This window comes from Plasmodium gonderi (assembly GCF_002157705.1).
Source record: "Plasmodium gonderi DNA, contig: Chr09, whole genome shotgun sequence".
NCBI classification, from domain to species: Eukaryota; Apicomplexa; class Aconoidasida; order Haemosporida; family Plasmodiidae; genus Plasmodium; species Plasmodium gonderi.
The window spans coordinates 2,210,828-2,231,694 of NW_021628934.1; the positions used below are offsets into that span (position 1 = coordinate 2,210,828).

The 20,867-nt window shown below is 21.7% G+C and overlaps 2 protein-coding genes across 2 annotated transcripts; both read right to left on the bottom strand.

The window, feature by feature from the left end:
- Positions 1-3,543: 3,543 nt before the first annotated feature.
- Positions 3,544-4,350, bottom strand: PGO_094440 (variable surface protein; the record flags this gene model as incomplete). Its single annotated transcript, XM_028688031.1, has 2 exons — positions 3,544-4,014; positions 4,321-4,350. 2 exons carry the CDS (start codon positions 4,348-4,350, stop codon positions 3,544-3,546), a joined length of 501 nt encoding a protein of 166 aa, XP_028543832.1.
- A 9,641-nt stretch (positions 4,351-13,991) lies between these two features.
- Positions 13,992-15,320, bottom strand: PGO_094450 (hypothetical protein; the record flags this gene model as incomplete). The annotated part of the gene is made up of 1 exon (XM_028688032.1): positions 13,992-15,320. The coding sequence occupies one exon, from the start codon at positions 15,318-15,320 to the stop codon at positions 13,992-13,994; it is 1,329 nt and encodes a 442-aa protein (XP_028543833.1).
- Positions 15,321-20,867: the final 5,547 nt, after the last annotated feature.

Below are 20,867 nucleotides of genomic sequence, written 5' to 3' on the forward strand. Positions count from 1 at the left end.
AAAATGGAGTCGCAGCAATGAATAAAACAAAATAAATAAAATTATATTTTATTAAAAAGAAAAAAACATTATGTAATAATCCTATAATATTATTTTAAATGAATATATTAGAAAAATGCTATTACCCCCCAAAACATTGAAGAAAAATAATAAATATAGACCTTAATTTATACTTCGTAGAACAATGGAAAATAATATACAATAAAAATTCAAATATGTATTTAATAAAACATGACTTTAAAAATATTTTTAAGTGAATTCATTAAAAGAATGAAGTATGGCGTAAATCTATAATAATTATTATTTTATAATTTAAAATTATTTTCAATTTTTGTTAACACCAAAATGGGAAAATAAAACATTTTATAACCATATGGTCTCAAGCATAATAATATTTTTGCTAATTTCATAGATTTTTACTTCATAGACTTTATTATTAATATTGCAAAAAGATATACCATGGATTAACAAAACAATTGTCAAATTATATTTTTTGCATATATTATAATGTAAAATAGAACCGCTTTCAGTTTATTTTTCAAACAAATATAATTATATATTTACTACTTGAATTTAGGGTTTGTTTTGAACATTTTAAAACATTAAACCTTATATTTTCACATGAACAAACACATTATATTAATAAAAAAGCAATGCTTTTCCTCATAATGAAATATGGAGATCCCTCATAATTCTAATAAACATGAACACATTTTTACATATGTGTGCCACTTATAGTTATTTAAAAAAAAAAAAATGTTCTTCAAATAACTGTTATTGTAAAATATAAACGTCTTTTTTTTGCCACTTGGATTTTTATATATTATATTCGAAAATCTGCAGATTTATTTTTATTATAAATATTAGACTGTAATTGAAATAGCTATATTATTAGAAAATATTTAACAACGAGGTATGGTTATATTTCTTATTAAGAAAAATTGATATAGATTAATAAATTAATTATAAGAAATAGCTAGGTAATATAGAAAGAAAAATTTTAATCATAAAAAAAAATAAAAAATTTTTGATTGGTTGCAAATGGTATATATTCTGTGTCAAGGTAATTTTCTATTTATTTTATATTATGAAATATTTTTTGTCAAAATAAAATTACGAATAATGTTATTCGAAATAATGTTTTTCTATGTTATGACAAAATTGATTATGTAATTATAACATACGAAAATGTAATTTTCATTATATAATTTTTTTTATTGTACATGTACTTATTAAGTGTTAGTATACATTAGTAAACTATAAAGAATGAATAACTTGACATATAAAGTATTTATAATACAGCATAAATCATTTAAGGTAAATGTTTTCATTAATTTCAAATTAATATAAATATATTATATTTATTTATATATTACTAAAATCCTAATGAAATAGTAAATAATATATTTGAATATAAAAAATTATTCTAAAGTTGATATTTTGTTCAACATATAGTAAAAGGAAAGTATGTTAATAAACAATGAAAACAAACAAATTCATAACTTAACATTATAAAAATTATAAATAACAATAATTTTTAAATAGTATATGTGTAATAACATCAGTGTTCACAACGTAATATACAAATGGCAAAAACAAATAAAAATCCAATAAATTTTAATGAAAATTTAAAAGTATATTAAACCTAAATATGTTTTATGGTTTATCTAATTTGAAAGAAAAATACCAAGGTTAAAACAAAAACAAACAAATATATATATATATATATATATATATATATATATATATATATATATATACACACTTAATAGTTGAAAGAACCACTAATTGATTGAAATTTAATAAATTGTATTTTGTTATTTGTGGTATAATAAATTATAAAATTTGTGGTTAATAGAATATTTGATAGTTGTCTCAATTTAATGTTAAAGTACAAATATAATATTACTTAAAATTTTTACATTTATAACATCATCGCACGCTTTATTGTTAAACATAATAAATAATGTACATTTTGTTTTTATTCCATATTGATTTATCGTAGTTGTGTGCTACTAATGTATTTTCTAAAACTCAAGCTAATTATCTGCTTAAAATGTTATAGGAAAAAATTATATTTTACGTAACTGGGACAAACTGTGAAAATAATTATGTTGTATCTGTAATAATCATATTTATTAATGTTATTTTGCTGTATCATTTAAATTTTATGTTCTATTGAAGTATTAGTATCACGTTGTTCATGGTTGACAAAATTTTATCATTTCACCTTTTACATGAACAATGTGTACAGATTTTGCTGTTTGAACTATCTACGTGAAATTTTGTATGAAAATACGGACTTCTAATTTAAAGAGCATAATAAAAATATTTGATTTTTAACGTTTTCTGGATTTATAACATTTACTTTATTTTGATTTATATCTATCTGTTATAAATGCATAATCCTTCAGAATTTAATTATATGTAATTTCCCTTTTCTTTTTGTTTACTATTTCTAATTAAATTTTTATTACAAATAAATTATGCCGATATAATAGATATTTTATATTTTCTATTCTATATAATTGTACATTATATTTCATGTGAAATGAAAAGTGTTCATGTATTATTACATGCCATATGTATTCTCTTTTTTGACATATTTTTAGGAATGTATTCTGCATGGTAATATAATGGGTTGTGTCTATTCTCTCTATAAATATTGCAATTAACTTTTTTTTTTACATTTCATACTGTATTTTAACCATGATCCTAATGGAGTAAACTATTAAAAAGAAACAAATAATAAAAAATTTTTTAAAATTATATTAATTTTTCATTAGATTTATTTATGAAAAATGTCTTAAAAATGGTAAAATATAATATTCATAATTAGAATTAATCTGTAATGGATCTTATAATAAATATAAAATATGAAAATTACTCATCATACTAATAGAACTAATACAAAAATTCGAAAAGCAAGCACTTGTAATATGTTACTTATAGATGGAGAATCAGTAGAATACTCTTTATAGTTCATATTTTTCATATATGAATCCTCTAAACCCATTTCAGAAGGTAAATTTATTCCATTTATCATTTCCGTGTACTGTTTTAACATTTTGCACTATTCAGACATTTCTGACAGTTATTGCCCTTGTGAGCACGCTTTTTTTTGCTCCTTGCAAGTATGATTAACGTGCAGACCCCATGAATTCTTGAAATAGTATGTAATGATATTAAGTCGTAGATTTCCTAGAATTTACTTGACTATCATTATTTTCTGGAAATTCTACTGTTTTTTTTCTGTGAACAGATAATAATAACACTTTTACAAATTTCTCATTGAATACTAACTCTCTACTTTTTAATTTTGAACTACCGTCTTTTTTCCTACGTAAATGTCTTACATATGGAATTCCCTTTTTCAAGGGATGAAAATATGCTGGTTGTTCACTTGTTAAGACATTATTTTTAAAAATAGGATCAGTAACATTCAAACGTGATAAATATTTAATATACATATCATTTTAGGAAATAGCACATATTGAAATATTTTTACTAACTTTTGTGATTCAGGGTATGCTTTTTATCTTATTACAACTTTGATTGTTGAGTCTTTTTTTCACTCTCATGACTTTCATCCATTACATATGCTATTTCGATTTTTTGTTTTTTTTCTAAAATTTTCGTATTAAAACTTTGTTTCAATTTTTCCCGAATTAAATCTTTATTAATTTCTATATCTTTTTTACTAATTTTGTTGATCTCAGGTATGTCTAAAATGTATCTGTATGTATTTGTATCAGTATATTTATATAATTTATATAATTTACTATATATCAAAAAATTTAAGTAAGTACAACAGTCCATATGATTATAATTTTGGGTTTCTAAATTTGATGAAAATTCATTTAAATTCTTTATCATTTGTTTGAAAATGTTCTTAATTTTTTCATCCTTATAATTTATTGGGTAAGAGTTGGTAACGTTATATGTACAGTTACTAAACTCTTTGTCTGATTCATTATATATTTTATAAGTAGATGAACCTTCCAAGAGTGCATCCTGAAAAATACAAATATATAAAAAATTATATAAATTTTTCAGTTTTAGAAGTAATTATTCGTTCAAGCACTAACAGAATAAATACATAATATGAGGTATAAATTTATTTATTAAGAGCAAATATATACCGCTTCATTCTGTATCTTTTTAAGTATCTCAATATTACTAGGTGTGTTAGTACGTTTTGTTATTTCTTCTGGGTGTTTTCGCACAATAAATTCAATGTCACAATAGTTTAAAGTGACATCGTAAATGAAACAGAAAGACTGTAATTATATTTTAATAAAAATAGATCATAATTATTACTAAAGGCATTTCTAATGAGACTGAGTTCATTTTCTTACCTACTCTATATTCACCTTTGTTTATGTTTTTCCTCTATATTATTGTATAAACTTAAAATGAAACTAATGCATCTACATTAATTATCCTCGTTATTCTGATATACTGTATTGATTTGTATTTTTTAGAGGCATGTAATATTCTAAAAAATCATATTATATTTTCTTATTTTTCCATACTTATACGGAATTATTCTTTATAAATTTGTCTTTACATGTATCATTTTCATTTGTTGAAAATATATTTTTTATAAGTTCTGGAAAATTTTGGTAAAGGCAAAGAAAGCCAAAAATGTTAAGATTGTTTTCTACTATCTTTGAATATAGCCAATAATTGATGTAATCACAGTACTTTTTTTGGCTTTGTCAGTAGGATAGACAAGATTTAATTCATTATTTAAATATATTATAAAGGACATTACAAGATTTTTTTGAATTTGAATAATTCCCGTTACCACATATTGAAATAGTATGATCTTTATTTAATTAGTTGCCCAAGAATTTGTAGAAATTGTATAAATTGGAGTCTTGAACATTTGGATCCTATAAATAAATATAAAATGTATAATTAGTTTGTAAATTTTTTATCTTAAAGTAGAAATATAATACATTTTTCATGAAGAAAAAGAGTATTCAAATATAAATCTATAAAATGTGATTTGAATAAAGCTCTAAAATATACATTTTTTATAAATTCATTAAGTTTAAATGCACTTGTTTTTTTTTTTTTTTTCATATTAATTAAATTATATATGAAGTTTTGAAATTATCAGTAGGAAATCATGGACTACAGGATATGTTTTATATATGATTTATTGTGATTACAAATCAAAATGTAAATTATGCACATATCTGTTATTATACATTAATCCTTTTAGAATGAGCAATATTGAGAGCAGAATACTTAATTACAAAAAAGATTAGATGTCACTGGCATGTTTTCATTGATATATATAAAATAATATAATAAAGTAATATATTAAATAATATACATATATGAAATATAATTTTTTAAAAATATTTTATAATGAAGAGTATGTATTTTTTAAAAAGCTTTTTTAATATGTAAATTGTGTTATCGTGTCTTTTTTACAATAGTCCTTGTCTATAACAACAATGCTTATCATTGTAATGGCTGAACACAGAAATACTAATTATTTTTCATCTTTCAAAAACATAATAGTTTTACTACTATTTTTGAAAGCAAACATAGCAATATCTTCATTTAAACTACATTATAGCATATTGTTGATAATTTTATAATGAATATAATCTGTATATATGTTAAAATATATAAATAATGTATAATATAAAAAAATTAATAGAACAATAACAATGAAACTTTTTGAATTTGAACGATGATGTCATTAATATAAAAATTACTTGTCTTATAAATAGTAAAACCATATAAATGTTACCTATATTTACTAACTCAAATATGGAAAGCACATAATACGTTAATTTATAGCGTAAGCAGCATAGCTTTTTTTCTTTTTTTTTTATGGTAGAAAAACACTTATGCAAAATTTAAATATATAAGCAAATATAAAACAATGAAATATTACGAATTGTTTTTAATAGGAAAAAATAAATTAATATAAAACATTAGTATTATCAATTTAAATTATATATTATAGTAATAAAAAAGTAGATAAGAACTCAGAAATATTAGTTTATTAATTATGATATTGTACTCAATTATCAAGTTATATAAATCTCTATTATGCCTTAAGGAATGAATTCATAAGATATATTAATAAAATATATTATATTATAATTATATGATTAAGTAATTGAACAACAAAACGCAGTTAAATTTTATTTATATTTGTTCAATACGTATATAATTATAACGTAAATAGTCGTTAGAATTCACCCGTTGATTAAAATTTCAATTAATGTATATGTCCATTCTATGGAAAATCAATATTATTTTAATATGGTATCTTATCTTATAATACATAATGGTGCAAAGATCATATTTTCGTTTACAATTATTTAAGTATTATTAGTGGAAAATTATATATAAATATAAAGTATATTTATACAAAGATAAATCAAATTAATTAGCCGTAAAAATATATTATGAACCAATAGTACAACTATTGGGTTATATACAAAAAAGATGTACATTTTTTACACTTTTAATTTATTTGTAGATGGAAGACTTAAGAATATCTTACAATTAGTGGAATGAAATGAATTTACGCATTGAATTTAAGTATATATATTTTTTTAATCATTCTTAATTATTATATTATAAACATTATTTTTATTTTCTTTTAAAATATAGGAAAAATTAGGAATTATAGCAGCTAATAATTAATACTGAAGGAGTTAAACTATTTTTAGCAACAATATATTTAATTCGGTTTTAATTTTTTTTTTAAAACTTATTATAACATTATAAATAATATATATATCATACATAAAATATATTATCATAGAACACTAAACACACACATGTTAATTTTTATTTTGCTTACACATGATATCCTTAAAAAATGATTAAATTTCGTTACTATTTAGACAGAATATTTTTCATATAATATTGTTGTAATACATTAAACACTAGTAAATTTATTATAAGGAATATACATTTTTTATAATTTATACTAATTATAGTCTACGTAAAATGTGAATTTAGAAAATATATGTATTATATTATGTGAGAAATTAATTATAATAAAAAAATTGTGTTAGTTTTATAATAATATATTATTATTCATATATTAGTATGTGGAAATAAGCATTAATTAATCATGTATAAAAAGGAAATTTGAATAAAACCATTATTATATATAAATACTAAAAACAGTTAACTTATATAATTTTGAATATATAAAAGAATGGAATATATAACATAGAAAAAATATTTTCTTGCATGCAATAATTAGACTTAAAAAATGATTATGTTTATATCTGTTTCATTTAAATCACGTTAATATTTACTGATATATTTCCACAAAAATAAAATTTGAAAGTAGCTTCAATGTCATTACAAAATGGTAATTAGTTTACAATTCAAAAAGGAACGATGTAATTATTATTAATATGCTAATTTTTAGCTGAAATCATCTTAAATATATTTATATATATCATATGTTTATATTTTAATGCGAATATATGAAAATGTGTAAAGAAAAAAAAGTATAAATTATACATTATTTCAAAACAAAAAAAATATTTTATACATATATGCATGCATAACACTTAGCATAAAAATATAAAAAAAACAAATTGTAAGAAAGGAAAACATGTAGTAAAATATCTCATATTAATGAATGAAAAAAGATTTAACATAAAAATTATAAGTAATAATTTATGTCAATATAGATACTAATAAAACATTTATGAAATTAAATTACATATGTTAATATATTAACATATGATCACATAATGTGCTTGTGTCAAGAAATATAATAGTACTAGAAAAAAAAAGAAATAATAGTAAAAATAATGCATCATGTGTGTTTAATATTTAGGAGTATAGTTAACATTAATATTATTTTATAAAATACAATGATGCTTATGTAAAAAAATTACAATTTCAATAAAACTATCAATTTAAATTGTTACCTTACAATATACATTATTTAGTTAGCATATGTATTACATTATTAATTTATATAAAATATGTGTTTCCATGTCTTAAAAATACACTGCCCATGATGGCTACACTATATTGAACATAAAAACGTAGAATTTTGTTCACAGTATTTTTATTTATTATTAATATATTTGTCAAATAAATTTTGTATATTATTATATTAAGTCGTATAATTAATATATATTTGGATTATTTTATAAGAATTATTTCATTTTTATAAGGCGTTATTAATAAAAATATCCTCGACATTACTTTCTCACAATATTATATGTGTTTTTTAAGAGCAACATTTCCTTTGAACTATACAATTATTCATAAAACTAGACAGTACTATATAACAGAGTATACTTCCTATTTCTTGAACTATTACTTGACATTCCAGATGATTCTGGCATATTTTATTCTTTATGTATATTATTCAACAATTTTCTTTTTCGTATTATTACGTTTCGCAAGCATGATCCAAAAATGGTAAACTAGTTCGTAGTAAAAGTTGTTTATGCGTTAAAAATATTATTTAATAAGATAAAAAATTATTTATTAAAATTATTCAGATTAATTGTTTTATAGTATAAATATATATATAGATATTATATTATAAATAACCTTATACGAAATAAATATAAAAAGGGGTATGACTAATGCTCGAACAATTGGAATAATTATATGAAATTATGTACTATTTTTTGGGAATAAAGATAACCATTTTGGTGTATTATCATTACCTATTACATTTTTCATTTGTGTATTATATTCTTCTATACTTTTTATTAATGCGGTACAAAAGACTTTGTCATTATTAGATTTACATGCACCCTTGTGTTTATTATATATAACTAAGCACTTATTGGCACACTGACATTTATCTTCGTTGGAATACACTTCGTTATTTTTTATATTATTAAATTCGGTGTACATAATATATATATCTTTCAGTTTTTCTAATACAACGTTTGTTACGTTACTTTTATAATAATTACATATAGACAAGGTAATATTTGCATGTGCTTGCAAATATCCTTCATAGAGAATTTTTATATGGCCATAATCTCTTTCTTCTTTATAATATTTATCATATAACCAATAATGCAAGTATATATAATCTTCATCTTTAATACTTTCTTAAATTTCTCTTTGATCATATAAACAATTAACAATTTTTGGACAATTTTCAGAAAAATTATTTATTCCAATACACAGCAGTTCATCTATTTTACAATAATCATTTATAGAGTCTCTATTAGGGCTCTCTGTATAGTTTTCATAACTTTTCTTCTTTTCATCAAATAAATCAATATATATGTACTATAAAGAAATAAAAACAATAAATAATATTAGCAAGTATATTCAATTATTCTTGAATGATATATATAATTATGGAAAAAATAAAAATTTAATACCAAAATAATTATAACTATAATGTATAATGATAATTAAGTACTATTCTATCACTTTCTGTAGAAGAAGGCATATATAGGGTGTTATATATTAAACAAAATAAATAATTATCCTTTTAAATAAATATAAAATATATAAGAAGAAAAAGGTTTTATGAGATATAATACATATTTAATTTAGCAAAAATCTAATTTAAATGAATATTTTTATCATCTATTTATGTTCATAGTATATATGTTTCGAAATAATTAATTAAAGCTCTGAAAAATAGAATAAATGTCTATGGTCAAAAAAAAAAAAGTATTAAAATAGAATGTTTAATAATATTGTAAATTAAAATATCATTTTACAAAGTTAACGTATTATTTTTTATTGTGAAAGCATGGGTCTATATTTTAATTTGCTAAATTCTATTGTTTAAATACCTATCTTATAACATCATTTAAAATGTGATATGTGTATAAATATTTTTTATTTTGAAGGATATCGATTTATTGATATATGTTCTCATTTAATTGTGCATTAAATTACAGATAGTTTCATAACATACCTTTTGTATAATATGTAATATTAATAACCTATGTGTTTTTTCTGTACAATAATCTTAGAGAGTACATGATTATATAAGGAGTCTAACATATAATTGTTATGTTATATTATGATAAAACCTATTTTTAAATAAATATGCTTTTTTCTGCATAAACATTATTTATTAAGTATTTCATGAATTTTATAAAAGGATATATAGATATATCTTGTTTCATATAGATACCCTTTTTAAACATAATGTATAAATTTTATTAATAATAACTCTTAGTTATTTCTATAAATGATGAAATAGAAAATATATAAATAATTATTAAGGTTATGATATTAATTAAACTTATTAAATATTATGTCTCGTGTATAAATACATATGTAGAAATGGTGTATAAAATAACTTATAATAAAAATAATAATATGTGATATTATACATCAATTATTAAATGTTCTTTCCAAAACATAATGTTATGATATATTGAATTATACTTGGTTCATAATTATTTCATTAATAATTTATCTAGTGAATAAGTAATATTACCTCTATTAAAATGGGAAAATAATATATATAGAATATTTTTTTTTCTTAATAATGGTAGAACACATAATAATATATAATTATATTAAGTGTATAAATTATGCTTAATTCCTGTTGAACATTCATAATTTATTGTTTTTATCAGGTAATTAATTTTTCTTACTTATAAAAATCATAATATTATACATAACGATCTTTTACTATTAACAAATATATATTTCTTAATTGACCCTTTATGTTACTATAAATTGAGAAAATCAGGAAAAGTATAAAAAAAAATTTTAATTCCTCTTTTATTTATTTTTTCCAAAAGAATATATTCTTCAGAATATTGATAAATCTTTTTATGTTTTATCTAAAATTTAATACATATTGTAATTTAATAAGTATTGTTAGTTTTTTTTTTTTTTTTTTATACACATCTTAGCCAATAGTACCAAATCATTTCTTAAACATATAAAATTTTTTTTTTGTTGCTTATGAATTACAATAATTTCTCCATTAATACTTTATATATTAAATATTACTTAAATTTTCTCTTTATTATTTTGGTTAACCCTTATAAAAAAATATTTCTTTTTATTTTAAAATTGTACTCAATTATATACTTTCCTAATAATATGATTAACATACGCAGATAAGTACATTTTTTTATGGTATTTATATTTTATCTCTTTTACACTATTTATCCATAAATAGTGTTTTTCGCTGATTTGTATTTTCAAAAATTATAATAATAATTATATATATCATGAAAAATAGTTTATATATATATAATTTGTGGAAATCAATTGAATAACCAGAATTCTGAGGATAAACACGTCAATGAATTTGAACATGATATATCGAATGTGTATTCAATAAGTTAATATGATTAATGCCATGACATAGTAGTGAAAGATTTTTTATACACAATAAATGAAGAAAGTAATATTTTTTATAACTTTATATATTCATCATTATTCCAATTGTAATATATATATATATATAACACCTAAAAATATAATACAGCTGTAAGAATTATAGAAGTGTTAATAAATGAATATAATATTATAAATAAATTTATTGTAGCATTTAATATCTCATTTTCATATATTGCTTTTTCATTGAGATCTTGTAAATTGATGAATTTATTAAGGATAATACATACATAAAATTTTAACTACGTTATTTATAAAGATAATAATATTATTTTGAAATTTAAAAAATGAAGAGGAATCTTTAAATACATCATTTTCTAATATATATTATTAGTTTATAAAATCTTAAGAGAATAGCATTTATGTCTGAATACACATATCCACTTTGTAATACTAAAAGTATGAGTATTACATGAATTTCATAACACAATGCATTTTATTTCTTCTTTTATTCAATACTGCTATCATATTTTAGTGTAAATGAATATTTTTTTAATTAATACATAAATATTAGAAAATATATAAATAGATACTTTTCTGGAAAACTATTTAAGAACTACTAATAATATTGTATATTTCTAAATAATATATCCACTTGAATTATTTTAAATTGTAATAGGTATAAAGAATTAATATATATATTATTTTTTATGGTTTTAGAAAGTTAATCTATGAAAGAATAAATTAAATCATGAGGATCACGATGAATTCTATAACAGTGCTCATAATATAGTTCGTTTATTGTGATATGGAGTTACTGTAAAATAAATATGATGAAGAAAAAATAATATGAATATGGGTTGTATATTTTTCTGTTTTCATAGTATCATTTAAATTTTTAAATAATTCGCATTACATATTATTAAATATTTACTGTGACATTAATATTTTTTACGCTTTAATACATACTACATATAATATTCCTTAAAATTATATTTCAATTTATTGTTACAGAATTTATAATTCCACATTTTTGATTATTTATTACTATATTATATAAATACATGTTTTTACATTCAGCACACAATTTCTTAATAGATTTATTAATATCTACCTCTCGTTGTTTAATTTTAGCAGTTTTGAAAAAAGTACGCATAATTTTTAATTATTTTAATATTTGGATGTATGTATACGATATATTGTTCATATTACAAGTGTAATTTTCATTCTTACCCAATAAATAATCGGCTATAACTTGTTTTTCCATTGTATAGAAAAATAATAAAGTCATATAATATAACTGATTGTGTGAAATAAACTAAAATATAAGGACACGTTAAAGAATATTTATTTAGTTTAAGTTAATAGAACAAAAAATAGACTTTAAATATATTACAAAAAATAAATATATTTTTGCTACATTTTAGGTTTATATTAACAAAAATAATTGTAACTAGAAGAAATGGTTATCAAAATTTCGTTTAAGTGGAAATATATATATATTTACTAAAAAAAAAATATTTTATCACATAAATTTCTAAAAAGATATCAGAACATAGATAAATTTACAAAAAAAAATTAATAAAATGAGTATCTACGTTATTTTTGTGTGATTGTAATTATATTGCCTGAGATGTAAGAAATAATACTTTTTATAAATAAAAATTTATTAATGATAATATTTATATATTTACATTAAATAATACGAAAAAAGAGTTAAATACATATTATTAAAATAAAATTAATAATTTACATATAACAAATACTTAATGTACATCTGTTAATTATTTTTAAAAAGATTATATTTATCATTATACTTAATATTCAAAATAGCTATATGAAAATTGAAACTGTCTTTCTTTTTCAGCCGAGGGTTTTAATAGTACCTTTTGTAATTTTTGATTCATCGGTTTTCGATTAGTCCTGTTTTTCTTTATAAAAATCATTCGTAGTGGGGTGTACTGTATAGAGAAAAGTGTTTATTATAATCTGATTTAATAAACCTAAACACTTAAAAGATATTTGTATTGGGTATAACACGAAATGTCTTAGCTTACTTTTATAAGAAATGCCAATAACAAGATAATTGCGAGTGGCACTAAAATCATTAGGATATACTTTTTATATGAAACTACTTTATTTTCTCCGTTAGATTCATTTGGTTCAATAATAACTACTCCAGTAGTATCCGAATTCGCTGTAGCTGCAATTCCATTAAATGTTGTCCGAAGTGTATTTTATGACATGCCAAAAGTAAATAATTTTTGATGTTCATATGAATAACTTTTATGTGTTATAATTCTTTGGTGCGAAATTAATTCTTTTAAATATACAATATGTTCAATATGGCAGCATAATTTAGATGGTGCCAAGTTATGCACACGTTACTATGAAATATTATGTAAATTCGCGCAAAGTATATGTTTTTGCTGACCTATATTATCTACCTGATTAGAATGAGATTCATCACTGGCTACTGTAGATTTGTTTATTACGCCCATATAACTGTTATTTACTGGATGTTTTTCTTGTTGAAGAGGCTTATTAATATCAGAGGTACTAGCTTCTTGATCACCTGCAAAAAGACATTAATTATTAGGCGTAATTATATTAGAAAATTCTAGAATATCTGCTTCAATTTTAGGGAATCACTAAACTAGTTGTCCTAGCATTTTAGAGAAATAAAAATATTATGTATTTTTAGTTGTATGATGAATTGCCTTCTCAAATGGGAAATAATAATTATGATTCATAGAGATATTTTGTATCTTACCGTGATCATCGATAAGGGGAGTTATACTATCAGAACTTTCGGAAGCATCACATTTAGAAGAATTGCTTATGATACTAATAAGTCCATTACTAGAATTTCGATAATCCGTGTCTTCACTTCGAGGCTTGCAATAATTAGTACATTGAGCATCAGAAGGGACACCATTAGTGGTTACACTATCAAGGTTCGCAATGTCAGGACACAAAGTATCATTAATTAATGTACAACTGTTCCCGAGACAGATGCCTATTTGATTGACATTTGTTTCATCGGTATCTTTTTGTGAAGGACCATCATCACCGTGATCTGCAGGGCGAGTGCTTCCAGAAAGCGTTAGGTCATTACATGATTTTGTAATAATATCTTGACGATAAGCATTTTGTATGTCATCATGTTTATCACGAAGGTTTTCCATGGGAACGGTGCTAAAAACTGCAGTGTTATCGCTATGTGGATTACTTTGAAGAAAACCTTTTTTTACAGCGTTTGCTTGTGGAACCCCAACATCACCTGATTTCCCTTCAAGGTTACAGTGCGAAGAAGTATTATATTGACAAAAATCTACTTCAGAAGTTCCTTGGTAATATGAGACAGATAAAGGTTGTGGCTCTTTTACTTCATGTCCAGATTTACCAGAATGTTCACTCAATTTTGTTCGTGATTTTTCTTCAGGAGTACCAATTTCCCTCGCATGCAAAATTACATCAGGCTGCTCCTGAGGCAATACTTGTCCTTTCGTTGATCCATATGATTCAATTTGGATTTTTCCATCTTCTCCGGTACGTTGTTGTTCTAATATATTATGTACAGGGAGGGCTTTACCACATTTTTGTTGTGATACAACTTCTTCTGCATGTTTTCTTTCTGATTCAATTTCTTTGCTTTCTTCAGATAGGCCTTCTTCACGTTTTAACTTAGTATCCTGTTGTTCATGAAAAGCAGGATTACTAGTATCTTCAGAAAATTTTTCACATTTTAGTTTAATGTTCTTTATTTGACTATCATCATGTAAATCAAGTATTAACCCCCCTCCTATATTACATCCATTTAATTCATTACTTTTATCGATTATATATTTATTCAATTTTCTGCATTCGCCTAAATTTTCGTGTGATTTTGTAAAGTTCTCTTTAATATATGCAAGAATTTCTGTATATTTTTCCAAACATGTATTAATGTCCAAAGCACCGTTATTTTCATAAGTCGAAACAGTTATAGTTCCCATTTTGTATGCATTAATTTTCATTTAGTTTTAATTTTTTTCATTTGAACAAACAAATTTAAAAAGTTATTTATGTAGGTAGGTAAACATTAATTACAGTAATTTACTATTTCGTAAAATCATATTAAAGTGTCTTCCTTGTTGACATCGAGAATATAGAACAATATGGTTAAATAATATAAATTAGAATATTTGTACATGTCAATAAGGTATTTTAAAAAGAATTTATGCATCACTTAAAATAGTAATATTTGAAAAGGCATGATTATCTATGTGTAAAATTGTAAAAATAATTAAATTTGTTGATAGAACTTTTAAACACGTTATACTTTTACTTTAATGGTCACATTTTAAATACTCACATAGGGTAATATTATTTTCAAATTTAATTATTCAAAATAATATAATTAAGAAAAAACACAGAATTAACACTAAAAAAGTATTGTACAGGTGTGTTATTTATAGGTAATATGAAGTATACTTTGTAAAGTCATCACATATTTGTGTTTCTTTCTTATAATGAACTACACAAACGTTCATTGCTTCTATGTTTACGCAAAAATATATTCTTCATTATCCATATTTACATCATATATATATGCTATGTTCACATTCATTATTAAGACTAGTTTTGAATTATTTTTCGTACGGATGTAAATTCTTTCATTGTTCCTTCATCCTGAGAATTCTAATTTAGTTATCATTATTTAATTCTATTATTTAATTCAATAATAAGCACGAATAAATTTTGTAATATAACAAAGTGGCATTACACACATAGAAACTATTTTGCATTAAGATGCGCTGTTTATAAGCAGTATGCAAGATATTTTTGTATTATAGGAAAATTAAATGTTCTTGGTTTTTTCGTATATGTAGTGAAACAATGAAATACCCAGTAATAATTTTTTTGTTATGTTTTCTTCTATTTATGTCAACATATTTTGGGGAATATTGTAATAATCCTATTTAGGCACATTTTTATAATTGTAACAACAATGACGTTAGAAATGTAAGCAACATAAATAGTAATTATTAGAAGAAATATTAAAGATTATATTATACATTTTTTAAATAAGGTTAAGTCATAAGTGAAAATAATATAATTATATTTTTAAAGTTTTAACAATTACAATAAGAAGTAATAAATAATTAGAAATATTTCTAAATTACACGAATACTATCGTGTCTATATAAAGATCTTGCGGATTGGAAAACACATAACAAATGTTCAAAATGTTCAATTAATAAGCTTGTTTAAATTTTTTAAGAGACATATAATTAAAAAAATAGGAATAATAAATGTTTCAATTTTTACTTTTTTTTCTTTTAAAAGCAAAAATTTTAGAATAACTGAGCAGTATTTTATCGCATTATAATTATAAATTTATTAACAGAAAGCTTTATGATGTAAATTTTCTAACAAAAATCCTTTTTCTAAAGAATCAGATAAAAAGGTAAAGATTATAATTTGTAATATTTTTAAAGAAGTGAAAACTAAAATATGTGCTATATAAAATTGTGGAAATATAATATCTGATGAAACAATTAAAACGTCATTTTTTTTCAGTCAAATCTAAATAAATCTTGGTATTATCAGATAAGTGACATACAACATAGTAGTTATTTTTTGGAAAAGAAATATTCTTTTTGCAGACAATACTTATAAAGTGTACAAAAACAACGATTATTTAAATACGTGGACATAAAAAGTATGGTAAAAAGTAGTTATAGTTTAATTTTTTTTTTTTTTCTTATATACATTAGTAATAGAATTATAATGCGTTTGCATAAAATGAATTTTTATAAGATAATAATTTGTTCTACAATAATGCGCCTTAGTTGGGTTGTTATATTCTTAACATTGCTTGATTATTTACATAATATTAAAGGGGTTCATTTTGTATAATATCAGTAAAATATTGTTATAATCGTTTGATTCATAGCAAAATTGCATGTAGTTATTACAAGAGAATTTTTTTATATTTTTTAAAATTAGTATATCACAATGTAAATTATAGAAATATACTAAGTCTTCTAATTTTTTATACACATATATATATGTAATTATGTGCATCATTATTACAATATATTAAAAAGTGCATTATGACACTTTAAGCTACGAATAATTGGGTATATTTATATTTTTATTATATAATACAACTTAATATTTGTATATTTTATATAATTTAAAGAATAATTGAAACCCGTTTCTCTAATGAACATATATATTTGCACAATAAAGTTTATATATTCTATTTAAATGACAGAACACGTTTCTATCGGATTTTCCTCCATACGAAAAATATGATGAATTAGATAGTGCAGACATTAGTGATGGTAACAATTCCTGTATAAGTGTGCTTGGAGAAAGTCATGAAAAGGATAAAAAACTTTGATATAAGGTAGCAAAAAATTTTAAATCATTAAAATATGATAATGATAAAGATAAAAAAAAAACATGATTATTATTACTTTTAATAATAGTTCTATGTCCAGATAAAAAAAAAAACTATGGGGTACAAGTGCACATAAGAAAAATCCTGTTGCTTGGAAACTTTTTGATTTTGTGTCATTAGCTAGTCTAGAACATAACACAGATCAAGCATGTACAGTCAATTATTACGATGATCCAAATGAATGGAAAAAAGAAAGAAATTTTCATGATTATTTTGCAAATTTTGAAAAGGTTAAATGCAACAATTCTATTAAGTTAAATGTCAAACATATGTAAATTACGTTACTTATATTTATATCATTTATAGGGAGAAAATTCATAAATGTTGCAACGAAGACGAAATGTACTTTTTTAATTGTAGTTCGATAATTAAATCTGGAGATGAATATAACCCATAAAAATTATTAACTGAATTAAAAAAATATCTTGAATCATTGGAAACAAAAATAAATGAATTAAACGAATAGAAAAGCATAATTTAATATGAATTACAGTTGAGTCCTGTCTTAGAGAAAAAATTGGACATAAGGAAAATGAAGTAATACCTTTTATACCAGATATTAAAAGCAGTAAACAATCTATGTCCATTATTGGTATCGTGAGCGCTACAGAAACAATATATGATGGGTTGGATATAAATATAATTCATGACACTTTCATAACTGCTTTAATACTTGGATCAACACTCTTCCTATTTTATTATCACAGGGTAATTCATATTAATTTTTAATACATAGGATTAATATGTTAAAATAATTACTTTTTATCTATTGTAAATGTGTAATTAAAAAGTAAATATAAATCCCTATCTTTTGTAATTATAGTTTTGTATTTGTACTTAATTAGGATCATATTTGCGTAAAAAAAGGTTCACAATAATTATTATAATTAGTTCGATGAAGGATTATATACGAATGATTCAGATTCTATGCTTTTAGATTATACGATTAGAAAATTGAAAGTGACTTATCATCCTCTAAAAGGCAGTAGTAGCAATTGTAAATAAAACATGTATATATTTAATACCCTTATGTAAAAACGATGTACTCTATTGTTAGTATAATGATTTTTGTTAAAAAAAAATAAATATAAAGGGATAAAAGGAAATAATAATATAGTGAGTATAAAAAATTAATGACAAGTATATTGAAGATGTATAGTGTTTTTAAACAACGAATAAAATTGTTCATGGTGAAATAAATAATACTCAATGAACCTGCATTAATATTTAAATAAATTAAAAATATTGACATGTATAATATATAAAAATTAATTATTAAGAGGACAAACATAACATATTATATTTATATAACTGTGCAAAAGTCTATTAATTAAGTGGGTATATATTGGTGTTAGAGAATTGGTATATATCATTAAGACTTCTTTTATAGAAATGTTCAAATTGTCTTTATATTATTTGTTTTAACCTTGTGATAAATTTTATAAAATGGAAAAATTAAGATATAAAACATACATTATTTTTGTAAGTATATTATGAATAAACTAAATGTGGATACTAAGAAAAATATATATAGAAATGTGTTAGAAAAGTGCACTATATTTTAAAGGATACACAATACAATTTTTTCTAATATTACTATTTAAATTTGGAGGTATTTATTTTCAACTTACATTTTGTGAAAGCAGCATAATGTAAATTATTGTCTATAATTAAAACTTTTTCAGCTTTTTTGGTTTTTGTTTTATTTTTATGATACACTTTTTTTAGTTCAACTTATAAAAATAATTTTAAATTATTATATTTATAAATAGAATATGGATTTAACTAATTTACGCAATAATAATTTAGTTATCCATAATATTACAATGTTTCCATATGTGGTTTTGAGGAAGAATTTAATTTAATTATTGTTTATTAGGTTATATTACATAAGTTTAAAGCATATAAAAATAAAATATTAAAAACATAACATAATTACGAATCAAAAAAATTTTCTATTTAGATATTCATTATTCATTATCCATTTTACGTAATGTAAGTTTTACATACAAAATTTTCAGATTTAGTATGTGCTCGTATTTTAAAATATTATTCTCATTGTAAATGTAGATTATATGGTGAAACAGAAAGTTCCATCACCTTAGTGGTGTTTCTATTGACTCCTAATATATGATGGTATAACATTTTCCAATGAATATTTTTATTTCATTTTTTCGTTCATTAATCATTTTTATGTATAGATTATCTTTGTGTATAATACTATAATCCCTTTATTTATCGCCTATAGAATTCATTTGTATTTTTAACGTATTACCCATTTAAAAGATTTGTCTCACTTGTCATCATTTGATAATTTTATTTTAATATTACGGTGTGTAACAATCGATGATGAGTATTATATGTAATAATTGGAAATTCCTATACTAGGTCATATTTATGAGAACAGTTCAGATACATGTGAATCATATATGATTTTCGTTTAATTTACATTCTTTAGTATTATTGTTAGAAATAGAATAACATTTTGCTTAATATTTGTGTAAGTGTTTTAAATAGTGTACTTTTATTATATAACGTAGAGAAAAAAAATTGTCCTATACATTTCATATTGTTGCACAAAAATGAGTTTACAACATGATAAGTTAATTTTAATCCTAATCCATCTATCCTTTAACAAATTCACAATAATAACAATTACAATAAAAATTATTTCGAAATATGCTATAATTATGATGAATAAAAATTTTTTAACAAGAATGAAATGAATGTTCATTTCATCGTAATATTTTTGTTATTATAAATAAGACATTCCTTGTATAACAAAATAGATATTTTTGCAAATAAATAACAGTCTTAATAAAAATTTTCTATAATTGTGAATCGAGTTACTACATATTTAACTGAGAATTTACTCATTAACCTTTTTAAAAATTTAACAATGAATGACATAAGTGCCATATAAATAGGGAAGAATGTTATGAATAATTTTGGTAATTTTGAATCACCCTAAAAATGTCTAGCGCTGTCTATATTGGAATATGAACATAAAACATAAACATTTTTTTCTAGATAATGTTGAAACAACCATATGCTGCACCATAAAGACTTTGTTGTCCTTTATTATGTGTATAATATATAATATTTTATAGAT